This window comes from Vigna unguiculata, chromosome 3, assembly GCF_004118075.2.
Source record: "Vigna unguiculata cultivar IT97K-499-35 chromosome 3, ASM411807v1, whole genome shotgun sequence".
Classification (NCBI taxonomy): Eukaryota; Viridiplantae; Streptophyta; class Magnoliopsida; order Fabales; family Fabaceae; genus Vigna; species Vigna unguiculata.
In genome coordinates, this window is record NC_040281.1 from 4,506,614 (window position 1) to 4,519,259 (window position 12,646).

The 12,646-nt window shown below is 34.4% G+C and overlaps 1 protein-coding gene across 4 annotated transcripts; it reads right to left on the bottom strand.

Annotated features, from left to right (window-relative positions):
- Positions 1-7,152: 7,152 nt before the first annotated feature.
- LOC114177753 (calcium-dependent protein kinase SK5) lies at positions 7,153-12,549 on the bottom strand. 4 transcript variants are annotated; one of them, XR_003603201.1, is made up of 9 exons: positions 11,613-12,548; positions 10,152-10,295; positions 9,899-10,051; positions 9,675-9,790; positions 8,805-8,897; positions 8,524-8,653; positions 8,102-8,269; positions 7,558-7,782; positions 7,218-7,475 (listed from the first exon to the last, which is right to left on the bottom strand). XR_003603201.1 is itself a non-coding variant. In XM_028063259.1 (8 exons), the coding sequence occupies exons 1-8, from the start codon at positions 12,166-12,168 to the stop codon at positions 7,320-7,322; spliced, it is 1,611 nt and encodes a 536-aa protein (XP_027919060.1). In that variant the 5' UTR covers positions 12,169-12,543; the 3' UTR covers positions 7,153-7,319. The 4 variants fall into 4 exon arrangements, 3 of the variants coding, with proteins under 3 accessions (XP_027919060.1, XP_027919061.1, XP_027919062.1); XM_028063259.1 differs by lacking the exon at positions 8,524-8,653 and having other exon boundaries at positions 7,153-7,475; positions 11,613-12,543; XM_028063260.1 differs by lacking the exons at positions 8,524-8,653; positions 8,805-8,897 and having other exon boundaries at positions 7,153-7,475; positions 11,613-12,542.
- Between the last annotated feature and the right edge of the window lie 97 nt (positions 12,550-12,646).

The window sequence follows — 12,646 nt, forward strand, 5'->3', positions numbered from 1 at the left end:
GTTTTACTTTGAATTTTCTTTTTAGAAAATAGGCTTAAATACTTTTTGGTCCTCATTTTCGTAGTGTTTGTTGCGGATGGTCCTCATTTTCACAGAATGTTTAAAATGGTCTTCATTTTTACAGAATGTTTAAAATGATCCTCATTTTCGCAATTCGTGTTTTATTTGGTCATTGTCTGTAACACCGTTTAAATCATTAACGGAACATTGTACATGTGGCACGATTTGTATTAGGGTGTGTTACGTGTACTGTACAGGTGGCTTAATTAGATATTTGAGGATAAATAACTGAGCTAGGGTTTTGGTAGGGAATGTTTGGGCAGTTGGTGAGTTTTGGCAATCTTGTTCCTCAATTCCCAATTGGTGTTGCTGCAATCTTCTTCTTCCTGCAATCTCATTATATAGGTATGTTACGGTCCCAATCTTCTTCCTTTACCTCTGGCTGTAATTGTTGGAGACAATTGTGTTGTATCACTTCGTGCACTATTGGTGGTTCAACGAGAAACGAATTAACTCTGATTTGTAATTGCGGAGAGATGGCAACTTTGAGGATGACAAGAACTCCAAAGAATATTGGTAGAAAATTTTGGGTACAATCTATTTTTATTTTTGTGTTAATAATAAATATGTTTTAACTTTTGGTTTATTGATTTACAGAGTGGTGGTTCCAATAATGTGGGTTGCAACTTTTTCAAATGGTGGTGTTGATGAAAAGGATGTCATCATCATGACACAAATGAGGCAGATTAATGATTTGGAGAAGTCATTGAAGGTTGCTGAAAAGATGCTGCAATTAGTAATAGGGTTCACTTGTGTTGTTATTGTATTATTCGTACTGTTATTGTGTGTAATCTTTTAAAATCTATTTTGTACTATTCTTAAATGAAGAAATGAATTAGTTTGATTATGTTGATATTAGTCCCAACATGTTCAAAATGACATCTTAATCTGAACATTGAAGTAAGTGATATTGATCTAAGTTTGAGAAAAATTAAATTGATATAAGTCTGGAAGAAGTTAAATTCATAACGTTAATTCATCCTCATCAAAATGCACTACATCAATGTTTGGCAAGAGTGAAACTGAACGAAGTTTAAGGAAAGTCAAAATGCAGTACATCAATAATGAATTCTACATCAGAAATTCTAAAAAATAACTAAGACGTTTGTAGCTGCTATCATGGTCTCCTCCTAATCTGTAATTTCATCCTAAACTGCTGAGATGGCTCTTCTAGTGTTGGTAGTTGTGTTGCTTGACTCTCTACTTCATTCCTTGGTGGTTGAGTTGTTTGAGTTTCAGTAGTTGGTGTATTCTCGGCAGTTGGTGCATTCTCAGCAGTTTGGGCATCTGGTGCAGTCTCAGCAGGTGTTGCTGTCTGCTCATCCACAAGCTTATCTGGGAATTTGTTCCTGTTATGTCCAATCTGACGGCATATGCTACATTTTTTTCTATGACCTCCTTTGTTGATTTGTGTGTTATCCTTTCTCAACTCCCACTCTTCCAACCTTCTTTTTTTCTTGGGTCTTACTGGTAAGATCCTCTTATGTGATGGATGGACGTCAGGGTAGGGAGTTCTTTCCCATAAGACTTCACCATTGATTGGAAAGATGATGGATTGATATATTTCTTCATAGGTGGATCTCCTGAAACAGATTGGTATGAAGTCCTTAGCATTGACATTGATGAAATTCATTGCTGCAATAGCATGGCAGCAAGGGATAGCAGTCAGAAGCCATTTCCTACAGCTGCAATGTTGAGCATCCACATTCACTGTGTACTTATCTCCAACCATGGATAAGTGCCTCACTTCAAATAGCTTTTCTCCTGACCAACTGCAAATATCATTACACATATCAATACACGAATAAGTTGACTGTGTTAAAAAAAGACAAAAACCTAACTTTGGGATCCAATATTTGGTTAACTCCTTTTCCTTATGTAGTCTGTCAAGGACCTTGGGACAAATGTTTCCTTCAAAAGTTGTAACCTTTTTTCTCTTGGTGACCCACCTTTCCATTAAATAAACTCTGATTTCCTTGAGCATGGTGATTATGGGTTTGCCTCTTGCATCCACTATGACACTATTAAAAGCTCCACTCATATTGTTGACAATTGTGTCGCATATGGCTCGACCACTAAATCTAGACTTGGACCAGAACCTGCATAAATAATAGCGTTAGTATTGATATCATGTATTTGTACAGAAATCAGGTATTTGTACAAAAATCAGGTATTTGTACAAAAATAAGGTATTTGTACAGAAATCAGGTATTTGTACAGTAAAGATACTTTGGAGGTATAACAATAAGGTATCTGTAAGCATCAATATTTAACTCTTTAATTGTTAATATCACTCTTTCCCAAACTGTTGGGTGTGTGCTCCTAGCAGCCTTCCACATGAGTAACTTTAATTTTTGGTCAAAGAATCTTTTTCTGAAATTTGCATACAGATGCCTCATGCAAAACTTGTGCTCAACAGTGGGTAATAGGTCCTGAATGGCAGGTACTAATCCCTGTGCAATGATAAGATTATTAGTACTTACAACATTAAACAAAAATTAATAAATTGAACATATATTAAACATACCTTTTGTTGGTCAGACATAGAGGTCATTGTCCCACACACGTCAATACCTCCAAGATCACCAATAAGCAATTCCAATAACCATGTCCAAGTTTCTTTATTTTCAACTTCCACAACAGCATACGCTAAGGACAGTAACTAATCATTAGCATCTCTACCCACAAAAATCAACAACTCACCTCCGTATTTTCCTTTTAAAAAACATCATCAAAACCTATGATGGGTCTACAGAAGACAAAGGAATCTTTACATGCTTTTAAACAGGAGTAAAACCTCTGAAAAATTGCTTCATCATTATCATTTTTCACTTTAATTTTTATAGTTGATCCAGGATTACATTTTAGTAATTCATGTGCATAGTCATAGATTCTTTTATATTGCTCGCTCTTTAAATGACTCATCTACTATATTTGCAGTCATTGCCTTTGCTTTACGAGTTGTTGATATTGACACATGTGTATTCCATTTTCTTAAAGCCCTTTGTCTTACGTCATTTATCTTTAGCTTTGGATTCTCTATTAGAGTTTGGTCCAAGGTGAATGAACATCAAGTAGTTTCCTTAATTGCCAAATCTTACGGCTACGAACATAGGAACAATATGCGGACCATTGACATTTATTTTGTGCACCCAAACAACCAACCCTAACTCGCTTACTATCATTTTTCAAGAATTTCAAATTTCTCCTTGCATGAATAGCATAAGCCCTAATGGCATCCTTGAAGTGGTTGTTGTTTAGAAAAACAGTTCCTACTTCCCATTTGTAATCTGCCATACTTTTTGGCATTACAAATGTCTGGAATGGACCACATCCTGTCCTTTCATCATTTTTTTCTTCATTCCCAGTTGTTTCACTCTCGCTATCTGGCCCACTAAGTAATTCTTCTGAATGCCATTCATCATCAGATAACTCGATTAAATGACGTGTTTTATTTTCAAATTTACCTCTGCTAGAATCATCACTTTCAGGCATAGTTTCCACTTCAATTTCACCTTCCACTTCAACATCACTATTCAGACCACTAGCATCCCCAATCTCTACTTCAACAGCCTCTTCATGGGCCTCTACTTCACCACCGTGGTAGACAATAACATCGAACCTATCATCACTCATTGCCCTAAAGTAAATTAAATAGATAAAAAAGATGTATTATTAAGCCTACTTTAATGCAATGAGGGACCACTGCTACAATCAATTAAAAATAAAATATTGGGGACCATTACACCAACATCGACAACCGACAAACAAACCAACTAAAATAATACCCAGTGAAGTCCACCTACAGACACAAACTACACAAAATCATGGAAGTAATTTAAAAACCATGCAGAACATCACAACAATCGAAAGACAAACAAACCCAAAAATAGAATTACGAAAACTCTAACCCACGAGCAAACATAACCCAGAAAACCCTAAACCCACTTACCTCGTTGATGATGATTAACTGAAAAATTGAAATGAAGAGTGCAACTGCAATCCAATGATGAAATGACAAGTATTAGCTGTTTCCTCTACAAATCTGAGCTCAAGAAAGACGAAGATGAAGAAATTTCCCTAATTGTAGAATTTCTCCTAAATTTAAAAATTAACGTTAACTAGCCACCTGTACAGTACACGTAACACACTCTAATACAAACTGTGCCACCTATACAATGCTTCGTTAATGATTTAAATGACGTTACCAAAAAGGACAAAATAAAACACGAATTGCGAAAATGAGGATCATTCTAAACATTCGGTCAAAATGATGACCATTTTAAACATTATGTCAAAATGAGGACCATCCGCAACAAACACTACGAAAATGAGGACCAAAAAGGTATTTAAGCCTAGAAAATATTTATAAATTTTGTTATGAAAAAAAATTTGTAAAAAATTGCTGTCAAATTTTTTTGCAAAATATTTTGTATAAATCATTTTTCATAGCAAATTTTGTAGAAAATACTTATGAATTTTATAATTTTGTAGGAAATAATTATCCAAAAAAAATTATCTGTCAATTAAAATTTTTAAACAAAATAGAAAGAAAAAGCTTTTTTTACAAATTTTTTAAACAAATTTATAAAAAGAAAAAATTTATATAATATAAGAATTTTTAGTAATGATGATAAGTTGTTCTTCCCATATTTCCCATATTTACATAGTGAAAATTTTCTTTATCATTACTTATTCTCTTTCCAGACACTTATAAGCTCTATCGGAATCTGCATGGAGGATATATTTTCTTTGCATATTCTAAACATTCATCACCCGACTTGGAGTATCAGCTAGCACTTGGAACCTCATAAATCTTTGTTTTTCCTTTTATGGTTATTGATTTATCAACTCCTAGCACACCACTTTGAAAACAAATCACTTTTGGAATATGCTTTATGTTTCTCTCCTTTTATTGATTCAGCTATAGCCAAATTCTTGTCCATCACAAGAATAAATACCAGTGAGGGTGAAGTGACCTACAAGGTTGGTTCTGCTGAGTTTACTTTTTATGATTAACTTCATCTTCAATCAACATGTTATCATCTTTTTGATGTACTTTTTTTCTTGTGTTCAAATTCTTTATTCATTTTCATATCGGAAAACTCCATTTGCCATATTATATTTTGATCGTAAAATATTTCATATCGACCGACCGAATGAATATAAGGTAGATAATATTACATTAGATTTACGGTATATAAGTAAGGGAGTGTATCCTTTATCTTATAATATAATTTTTATAGAATTTAGTTAGGTTTAAAATCTATTTCTTAAAATAATATCAAAATTTTTTTAACATTGTTTGTTGACTTTTGTGTGTCACTTGAGACTACTATTTAATCATCTATTAATATTTAATTTTATGTACGATGTGTTAAAAATCTTGTATCATCTATTAGTAATAAAGTAAAATTCACTTTGTTATAGCCTGAACAGTGTGCATGTCCTTGTAATATATCTTGAGTATTCCTCTGGAGATTTGTCCACTAGTAATAATTGTTGAACCACAATGACCTCACTGCTACATAGAACCGACAATTTATACTTGATCGATTGTTATTATTAGAATCTTTTTCTTTGAATGGGGTGATAACTGGCACTTCTTAATAGTAGTAATAATTGTGGAATACATATGCTATAGTGTATGTGTTCTAGTTAGGGTTTTGAAGCAGTGAAGTATCAGTGATAGTAAACAAGGAAGTTGTATTATACAGGGACCAGTAGATATTGATGAAATTTCATTATCTAGATACATTTGTACACTAAATGATATAATTTAGTGGTGGTTGTGTAGTTTAAAATGATCATAAAATATTTTGTCATTTCAAGTATAAAGAAAAATAAATAAATTACAAGAAATATATGTAATCAAATGTTACAAAAGTTTAACAAATTACATTTAATTTCAAGTGAAAGAAGGATTTGTCGATAAGAACAATTCAATACAATAACTACAAAAAGATAATGAAGATCCTATGTTTCTAGACCACTAGTGAGCATCATTACATTCAATTAGTGGATATTCTTTGTGTAAAAAAATAATTTCTAATTCTTTTTACCATTTTTCTATAGACCTAATTTGCTTTAATTTATTTTATTGTATCAAAAAATTACTTGTCCTTGTGGTGTGGGTATTTCTTTTTCCTTTTCAACATCCTCTTGAACTTCTTGAAATTCAATATTATATATCATATTCCTAATATTTTGAGTCTTTTTAGTTTCAAAACTAATATCATATTCCGTAGTTAAAAAATAACAATTTATTTACATATAAAAGATAAAATTAGTTTTGTAGTATTTCCTATCTTAACATATCAATCAATAGAATAATAACATCCTTTAACATATTCAACTAGAGTTATTATAAAATTCAAAGGTATATTTCTTTCGTCTTTACAATGTCAAAATATCTTATTTTTTCAGTTGTTGCTTTCATGAGAACAAGTATGGAGATTTAAATTTCTTTAATTTATGTTTATGTTTGGGAGGAAAATAGGAAAAATGGGTGCCCCACGTGCCACGACATTTGTGCGTCATTTTCTTCTTTCATGTGACACATAATTCATGATAACTGCTACTGTTATGAAAAAGATGATAAATGATTCTACCAATCCCTTTCCTTAAGCTCAAAAAGAGTAAATAGTGGAAAATGACGGATTCTTATTTTTCTCCACATGAGCATTTTTTTTTCAGTAATAATCTTAAAACAATTTTAGTTTTAATACACTTTTAATGTAGCATTTAATATCAATATATGTTATATCAATATATGTTAGACAATGACAAGAAAAAAATCTTCTGTTAAATTTTATATGGAACATTTTCTATTAAATAACCTTTTAAAAGTAATAAATCTAAAATATATTTTTTTCAATAAATTGTTCCAAACAAGAAGGTTTTTAATGTATCTGGAAAACCCATACATTATAACTATCTACAAGATAAGAAAATAGCATGAAAATGCCCTTTCGAGGTCCTAAGATAAGGTAATGGGCCAATGACATGATATCTTGTAGAAAAAAAAGGCACCATAATTTTTCAACGTTTTAATAATCTCAGTAATGAATGCATAACAACTACCACAGAATCAACCATAATTGAGGTTGCTGATTAACAGTGAAAAAATTAAAAAAAAATGGTGAAGATGAAAAAAATTTCAAGAAAAGATGGGTCTTTTAATAGATAAGCAAAATTTGGTCAAGAAGCTACAAACAAGGTAAAAACTTATTTTTTTTGTGAATTTTGTCTCCAAGAAGTTACTTAAAGTAGCCCTCAATAACTTGATTGGACCCATTGTCTACTAACCCAAAAGCATCTCTTAAATTCAGTGTTTTTCTCATAGTTCTTCTTCCAATTCCTCCATTGCCCTTTCTCATCATGGCAGTGAATTCCCCATAATCTATTTGCCCATCCTGCACCACAGATCCGCCATTAATACCCCAACAAACAACTTGGTACCGACAGACACAATACAAGAAATGGAACAGTACTTACATTGTCTTGGTCAATTTCCTTGATCATGTCATCAATGTGAACATCATCTAAACCAAAGTCCTTACAAGCTTGTTGTATCTCATCAAGGGTTATGTAACCACTACCATCCTTGTCAAAATAGGAGAAGGCTGACACCAGGTTTTCCTCTCTCTCCAGCTTGTTTAAATGAACAGTGGCGGCAATGAATTCACCATAATCAATTGTTCCACTTTTATCAATATCTGCCTGTTCCATGCCATGTTACAAGATCTAGTGTCAGAATTAAAGGCAAAGCAGCATGAAAAATGGACTAGAAATTGATAGTAACAGACACATTTCAAACTAGCACCCTTTATGTTTGATTAAATTCCTGTGACCCTTAGTGAGGTCACATCCTATTTAGGTCAACACACAATCATTTCACTTCATCACAGTATGAGTCTATTTGGATACAAAACTAAAAGTGTTTTTTAGAGCTTTGTATCCAAACCACTTTTAACTTGTATCCAAACATGCCATATGTTGAGAAATGTTTCTGTTATTAGCATTCATCAAAAAATCTTACAGCATCCATAAGATCCTTGATTTCAGACTCCATGAGTTCAGATCCTACTCGCTTCAAGCCGTCTTTTAACTCATCAAACGTTATGGATCCACTGTTGTCGGTGTCAATCATCTTGAATAACTCTTTCAGGCCACCAATTTCTTCTTCAGACAGCCTCTCGGCAATAACCTAGGATTAAGCAAGCAAAAAACCATAAATGTTGTGGTATTAAGATGGCATGCAGAACGAATAAAAAAAAGTGGATCACTTTTGACTTCATGTTTTACTAACAACAGATAATATAATGGCATAGTGTTTCCTTTTTGCCGATTTGTCTTAATTTAATGGAAAACTAAGAATACCAATTATGGAAAAATATCACATTTTTTAAGATGGAATGCAAATAACCTTCTTTCAATATCTACTTATGTTAGCTTTCCAACCTTGGTATTTCCTACTTGAAGCAAAGCCAAAACTTCCAGCAAAGAATGGTTCAAGTTCCTTCAGAACTGAACCTTGTCTTCCAATTTTAAGGCTCATAGATATGAAAATCATGTAAGAATAAGGATGAGGCTGCCTCAAGATCCACATTCAATAAAACAATATATAACTCATAAGTCCAAACAGAGAACTGAAATTAAGAAACAGAATCCAAAAGAGCGTGTATAACCAGAATCAAAATACAAGTAAAAAGAAGCCACCATATCTATGAAGTGTATCTAACCAATGATAGCTGTTGAGAAATCCATTGGGACATAATCCAATTGTTTGATTTGATTCCAACCATGTAGCTTTTTCCGGCTCCAATACCCTTGGCCTTGCTTTGAGGGTAAGGGTGATCAAGAGTGAGAGTTCATCTTTATTTATTTACTTTTTTTAAGACAAAGTAAGAGTCATTAATGATACAGTTTTTTTTCTTCTTAATTTCCCAATAAAAATATATTAAAAATACCTTTTTTGACACTGTCAGTTTAAATATTTACATTATCAACTAATTTCACCACCATGCTTTGTAATAAACTTTACTACCGAGCAGCTTTTCTGGGTCTTGTTAAGAAGAATGCACAAGAAATTGAGTAACTACGAAAAAAAATGGCTTTCCAATGGATGTTGAAACAATTACAATCTGGTTAGCTGAAATTTATATTATATATGCATATGGTAACTTTTCATTGTAACAGGAAGACAGAGAAGTGAGTACTCTCGAAAGCAAACTTGTTCATCCATGCTCAGCATATATTAGAATATGTGGAAATAACCAAAAAGATCTCATCATATGTTGGATTATCTTCTAAATGTAGTTGTCTTATGTCATAATTATATCTTAGATCAGTTACCATGTTTCCTTATCTGGTTATGATTTGTTGTTGTAATTAATAAGGTTATGATTAGTATAAATAAGGGTTAGTAAGTACACTAGGTTTTATAAACACATTATTAAATAACATCAATACATTGTAACATCTTACATAAAAATCAAATCATTGCTTCATTATCTTTTATCCCTCTTCCCCTCAATACAAAAAATGTAAAATATCGTAATTTGGACAAACACAAATTCTCTAGCCAGCAAAAAGTTCTAAAGAAGCCTTACCCGCAATGCCATCTTTTTCAGTTTATTCATTGCAGAGAACTGTTTCAGGCGTGATAAAACTGCAGAATCTAGAGGTTTATCCGGTGCAATGCTGTCATCAACAATCCATGGGTGACCTGACACAGAAAGACATCTTACAGCTCTTAGGACATTCTCAGAATTTATGTAGTAACGTTGTAAACTTAATAATGTTATTTGCTCAACAAGAAGTTTTAGCAACTTACGGAGTACTTCATGTGCTGTAAGCCTGGTTTTTGGATTTTGATCAAGCATTTTCCGAATTAGATCCTTGGCACTGTCTGAAATGCTAGGCCAAGGCTCAGATTGAAAATCAAGTTTTCCCAATAAAATCTGTTTGAAGATCCCGGGTTCAGTTTCTGAAAGTAACAACTTGCAGATCAGTATCATCAATGAAGAAAACACAAATATGATAAGATCCCCAATTATTAGTTTAACATATAAATTGCTAGTAGTTACCAGCCCAAAATGGTGGCACCCCACTTAACAAAATGTACAGAATAACCCCTGCACTCCACACATCTGATTCAGGCCCATAGAGCTTGCGCAAGACCTCTGGTGCAACATAGTATGGGCTCCCGACAACGTCACAAAATGATTCACCTGAAAAAGGATCTCAGTTTATAAGCATTTGCAGTTTATATCTAACAACGAAGAAAGGAACAAAACATGAATTTTAACTGTAAGATGAGACTGCAAAACTTCTACTTAGTATAGTTTTACTGACAAATACTTTTCTCCATCCATAATATGCACAAAGATGAAACAGGTTGTTGCAAGGAAAAAACTGAGTCAATTATTCAGTTCATTCTTCAGTGCCCACAGGGATTTCTCACACAATAAGGTTCCTTATTCAATTTAATTGACGTCTTGAAAAAGGAGGACCATAATGTAGGAATGTCTACATTAAACACGACATCAGTGGACTATATTCTTCAAGGTTCCACCATGGAAAACCACTTGTGAACCCCCTCGTTGAAAAGGGAAAGGCAACATTCTCATCTCTAATTGATCACATTTCAAAAACAAACACAGACCACAAGCAACCACAACTATTCCCCACACCCCGTAGCTTCTTTAATTTCATCCTATCAGCAACCACCAGATCATAATCAATTCCACAATCACGCATCCAAATGACACAATCATACCTACAATATAACCAAACCCCTTTTTCACCATTTTCTATAAATAATCACCCAATTTCATTAAAGAAATAAAAACAGTGAAATTTTTATTGGAGTGAATCCAGATATTAATTTATCAATAAAACTCATTTAAAAGACCAACCTTTCATAACAAATACTCTACCAAGAATCAAATCCTGAACACTAACAACCCAAGAGATAAATAAATAAGCTTGGAATAAGGAATTCATCAATCCACCTCCAATCACAGCAACAATCTCCCCACCCCACTTCTAGAAACCAAAACACTAAGCAATGACAAGAAACCATTCACACTCTCACACATTAGAGAAAGCAAATTCAAGATTGTAAACACTAGTTTGAAGTATAACCAACGAATCCAGAATATAATCAGACCCCTTTCTCACCAAATTAAAAAACAGAACACCATTCCACCAAAAAAAAGTTGACAGCTTTTTTGAGGTGAACTCTGGTTATCTCTGAGCTAGAGTTAGAAACTAATTTCTCAGGACATTCTCTAACATATGTTCTTCCATAAACACAGAACACTGAAAACCCAACCCAAGAGACAACTTGGAGTAAGGAATCCATCAATCATCCAGCTTCAATCAGATCATCAATCTCCCCGACTGACGCACTTCCCAAATTTAGCAACCAAAAAACTTAAAAAGGAAAGAAAGCGCCAACACTCTCACATCGCATCACATCAACAAAGTAACCAAATTGAAGATTGTAAGAACAAGCGCACACTCCGATTGAATCCAAAACCCACCAGGCTTGTAAAAAACGGACAACCCGAAGTCGGTAGCTTTTAGCTTGGCATCCTCGTCAACAGTATCAAAGAGAAAGTTCTCGGGCTTGAGGTCCCTGTGCATGACTCCAAGCGAGTGACAAGCCTCGACAACCTCAACAATGGTCTTTATCAACCTCGCCGCCTGTCTCTCACTGTAGTGGCCCTTCTGGACGATCCGGTCGAAGAGCTCGCCACCCTCGCAGAGCTCCATCACGAGGTGCACGGCGGAAGAGTCCTCGTACGCACCCTCGATGCGAACCACGTTGGCGTGCTCCGACAAGTGGTGCATAATCTGAATCTCCCGCCACACGTCCTCGTAATCCTCCTTGCACAGAAGCTTCCGCTTCGGAATCGACTTGCACGCGAACTTTCCCCCAGTCGTCCGGTGCGTGCACAGGAACGTCGTCCCGAACTGCCCCTGCCCCAGTTTCCTACCCACCTCGTACACCTCCCGGATGTTCTGCGTCCGGTGCGGCAGAACCCACGCTGCTTTCACCGTCACGTTTGTCGAACTCGAACTCGATTTCGCCGCCATTGTTCTCTGTCGGGTCACCCAAAAAACAAACCTTTAAAGTAGTCAACGGCAGTGCAGTGCGTTAAGTTTGGAACAGAAAGGAAAGTTTTTGTTTTTCAGGTGCTGTGGTGGTGGCTACGAGTTACAAGTGAGAGCGTGCTCTTGGGCATGCTGTATTGTGTTCTCTCTCCTTGGAAGATGCCATGGTGATTTGATTTGGGAGCGGAAATGGAAAAAATTTAGGGGAAGAAGAAAGAAGGTGTGTGAAAATTTGTGCTTTTTGTAAGAACTATGGGAGTTTTGCTTTGAAGTTTGAATTGAATGAGTTGAATGAATGAATTGCGGAACATTGAATTGCGGACACAAGTTGTGTTGTTTTGTGTTGTGCTGTGAGATTATTAAATATCTGATGATGCTTTTCCCCAATTATATCCGCAGACATCTGCACCACTTGTCAAATAAATAAACCATATACCTTTATTTTATTTTAATCTTTATA

Excerpts from the sequence above, each read along its gene's own strand:
- LOC114177753 (XM_028063259.1), bottom strand. The coding sequence starts at position 12,168 with ATGGCGGCGAAATCGAGTTCGAGTTCGACAAACGTGACGGTGAAAGCA. Across the intron at positions 8,270-8,804 it reads TTTCTCAACAGCTATCATTG|GTTATTGCCGAGAGGCTGTC; the intron begins GTTAGATACACT and ends GCTTAATCCTAG. Across the intron at positions 7,783-8,101 it reads TCAAGGATCTTATGGATGCT|GCAGATATTGATAAAAGTGG; the intron begins GTAAGATTTTTT and ends GGCATGGAACAG.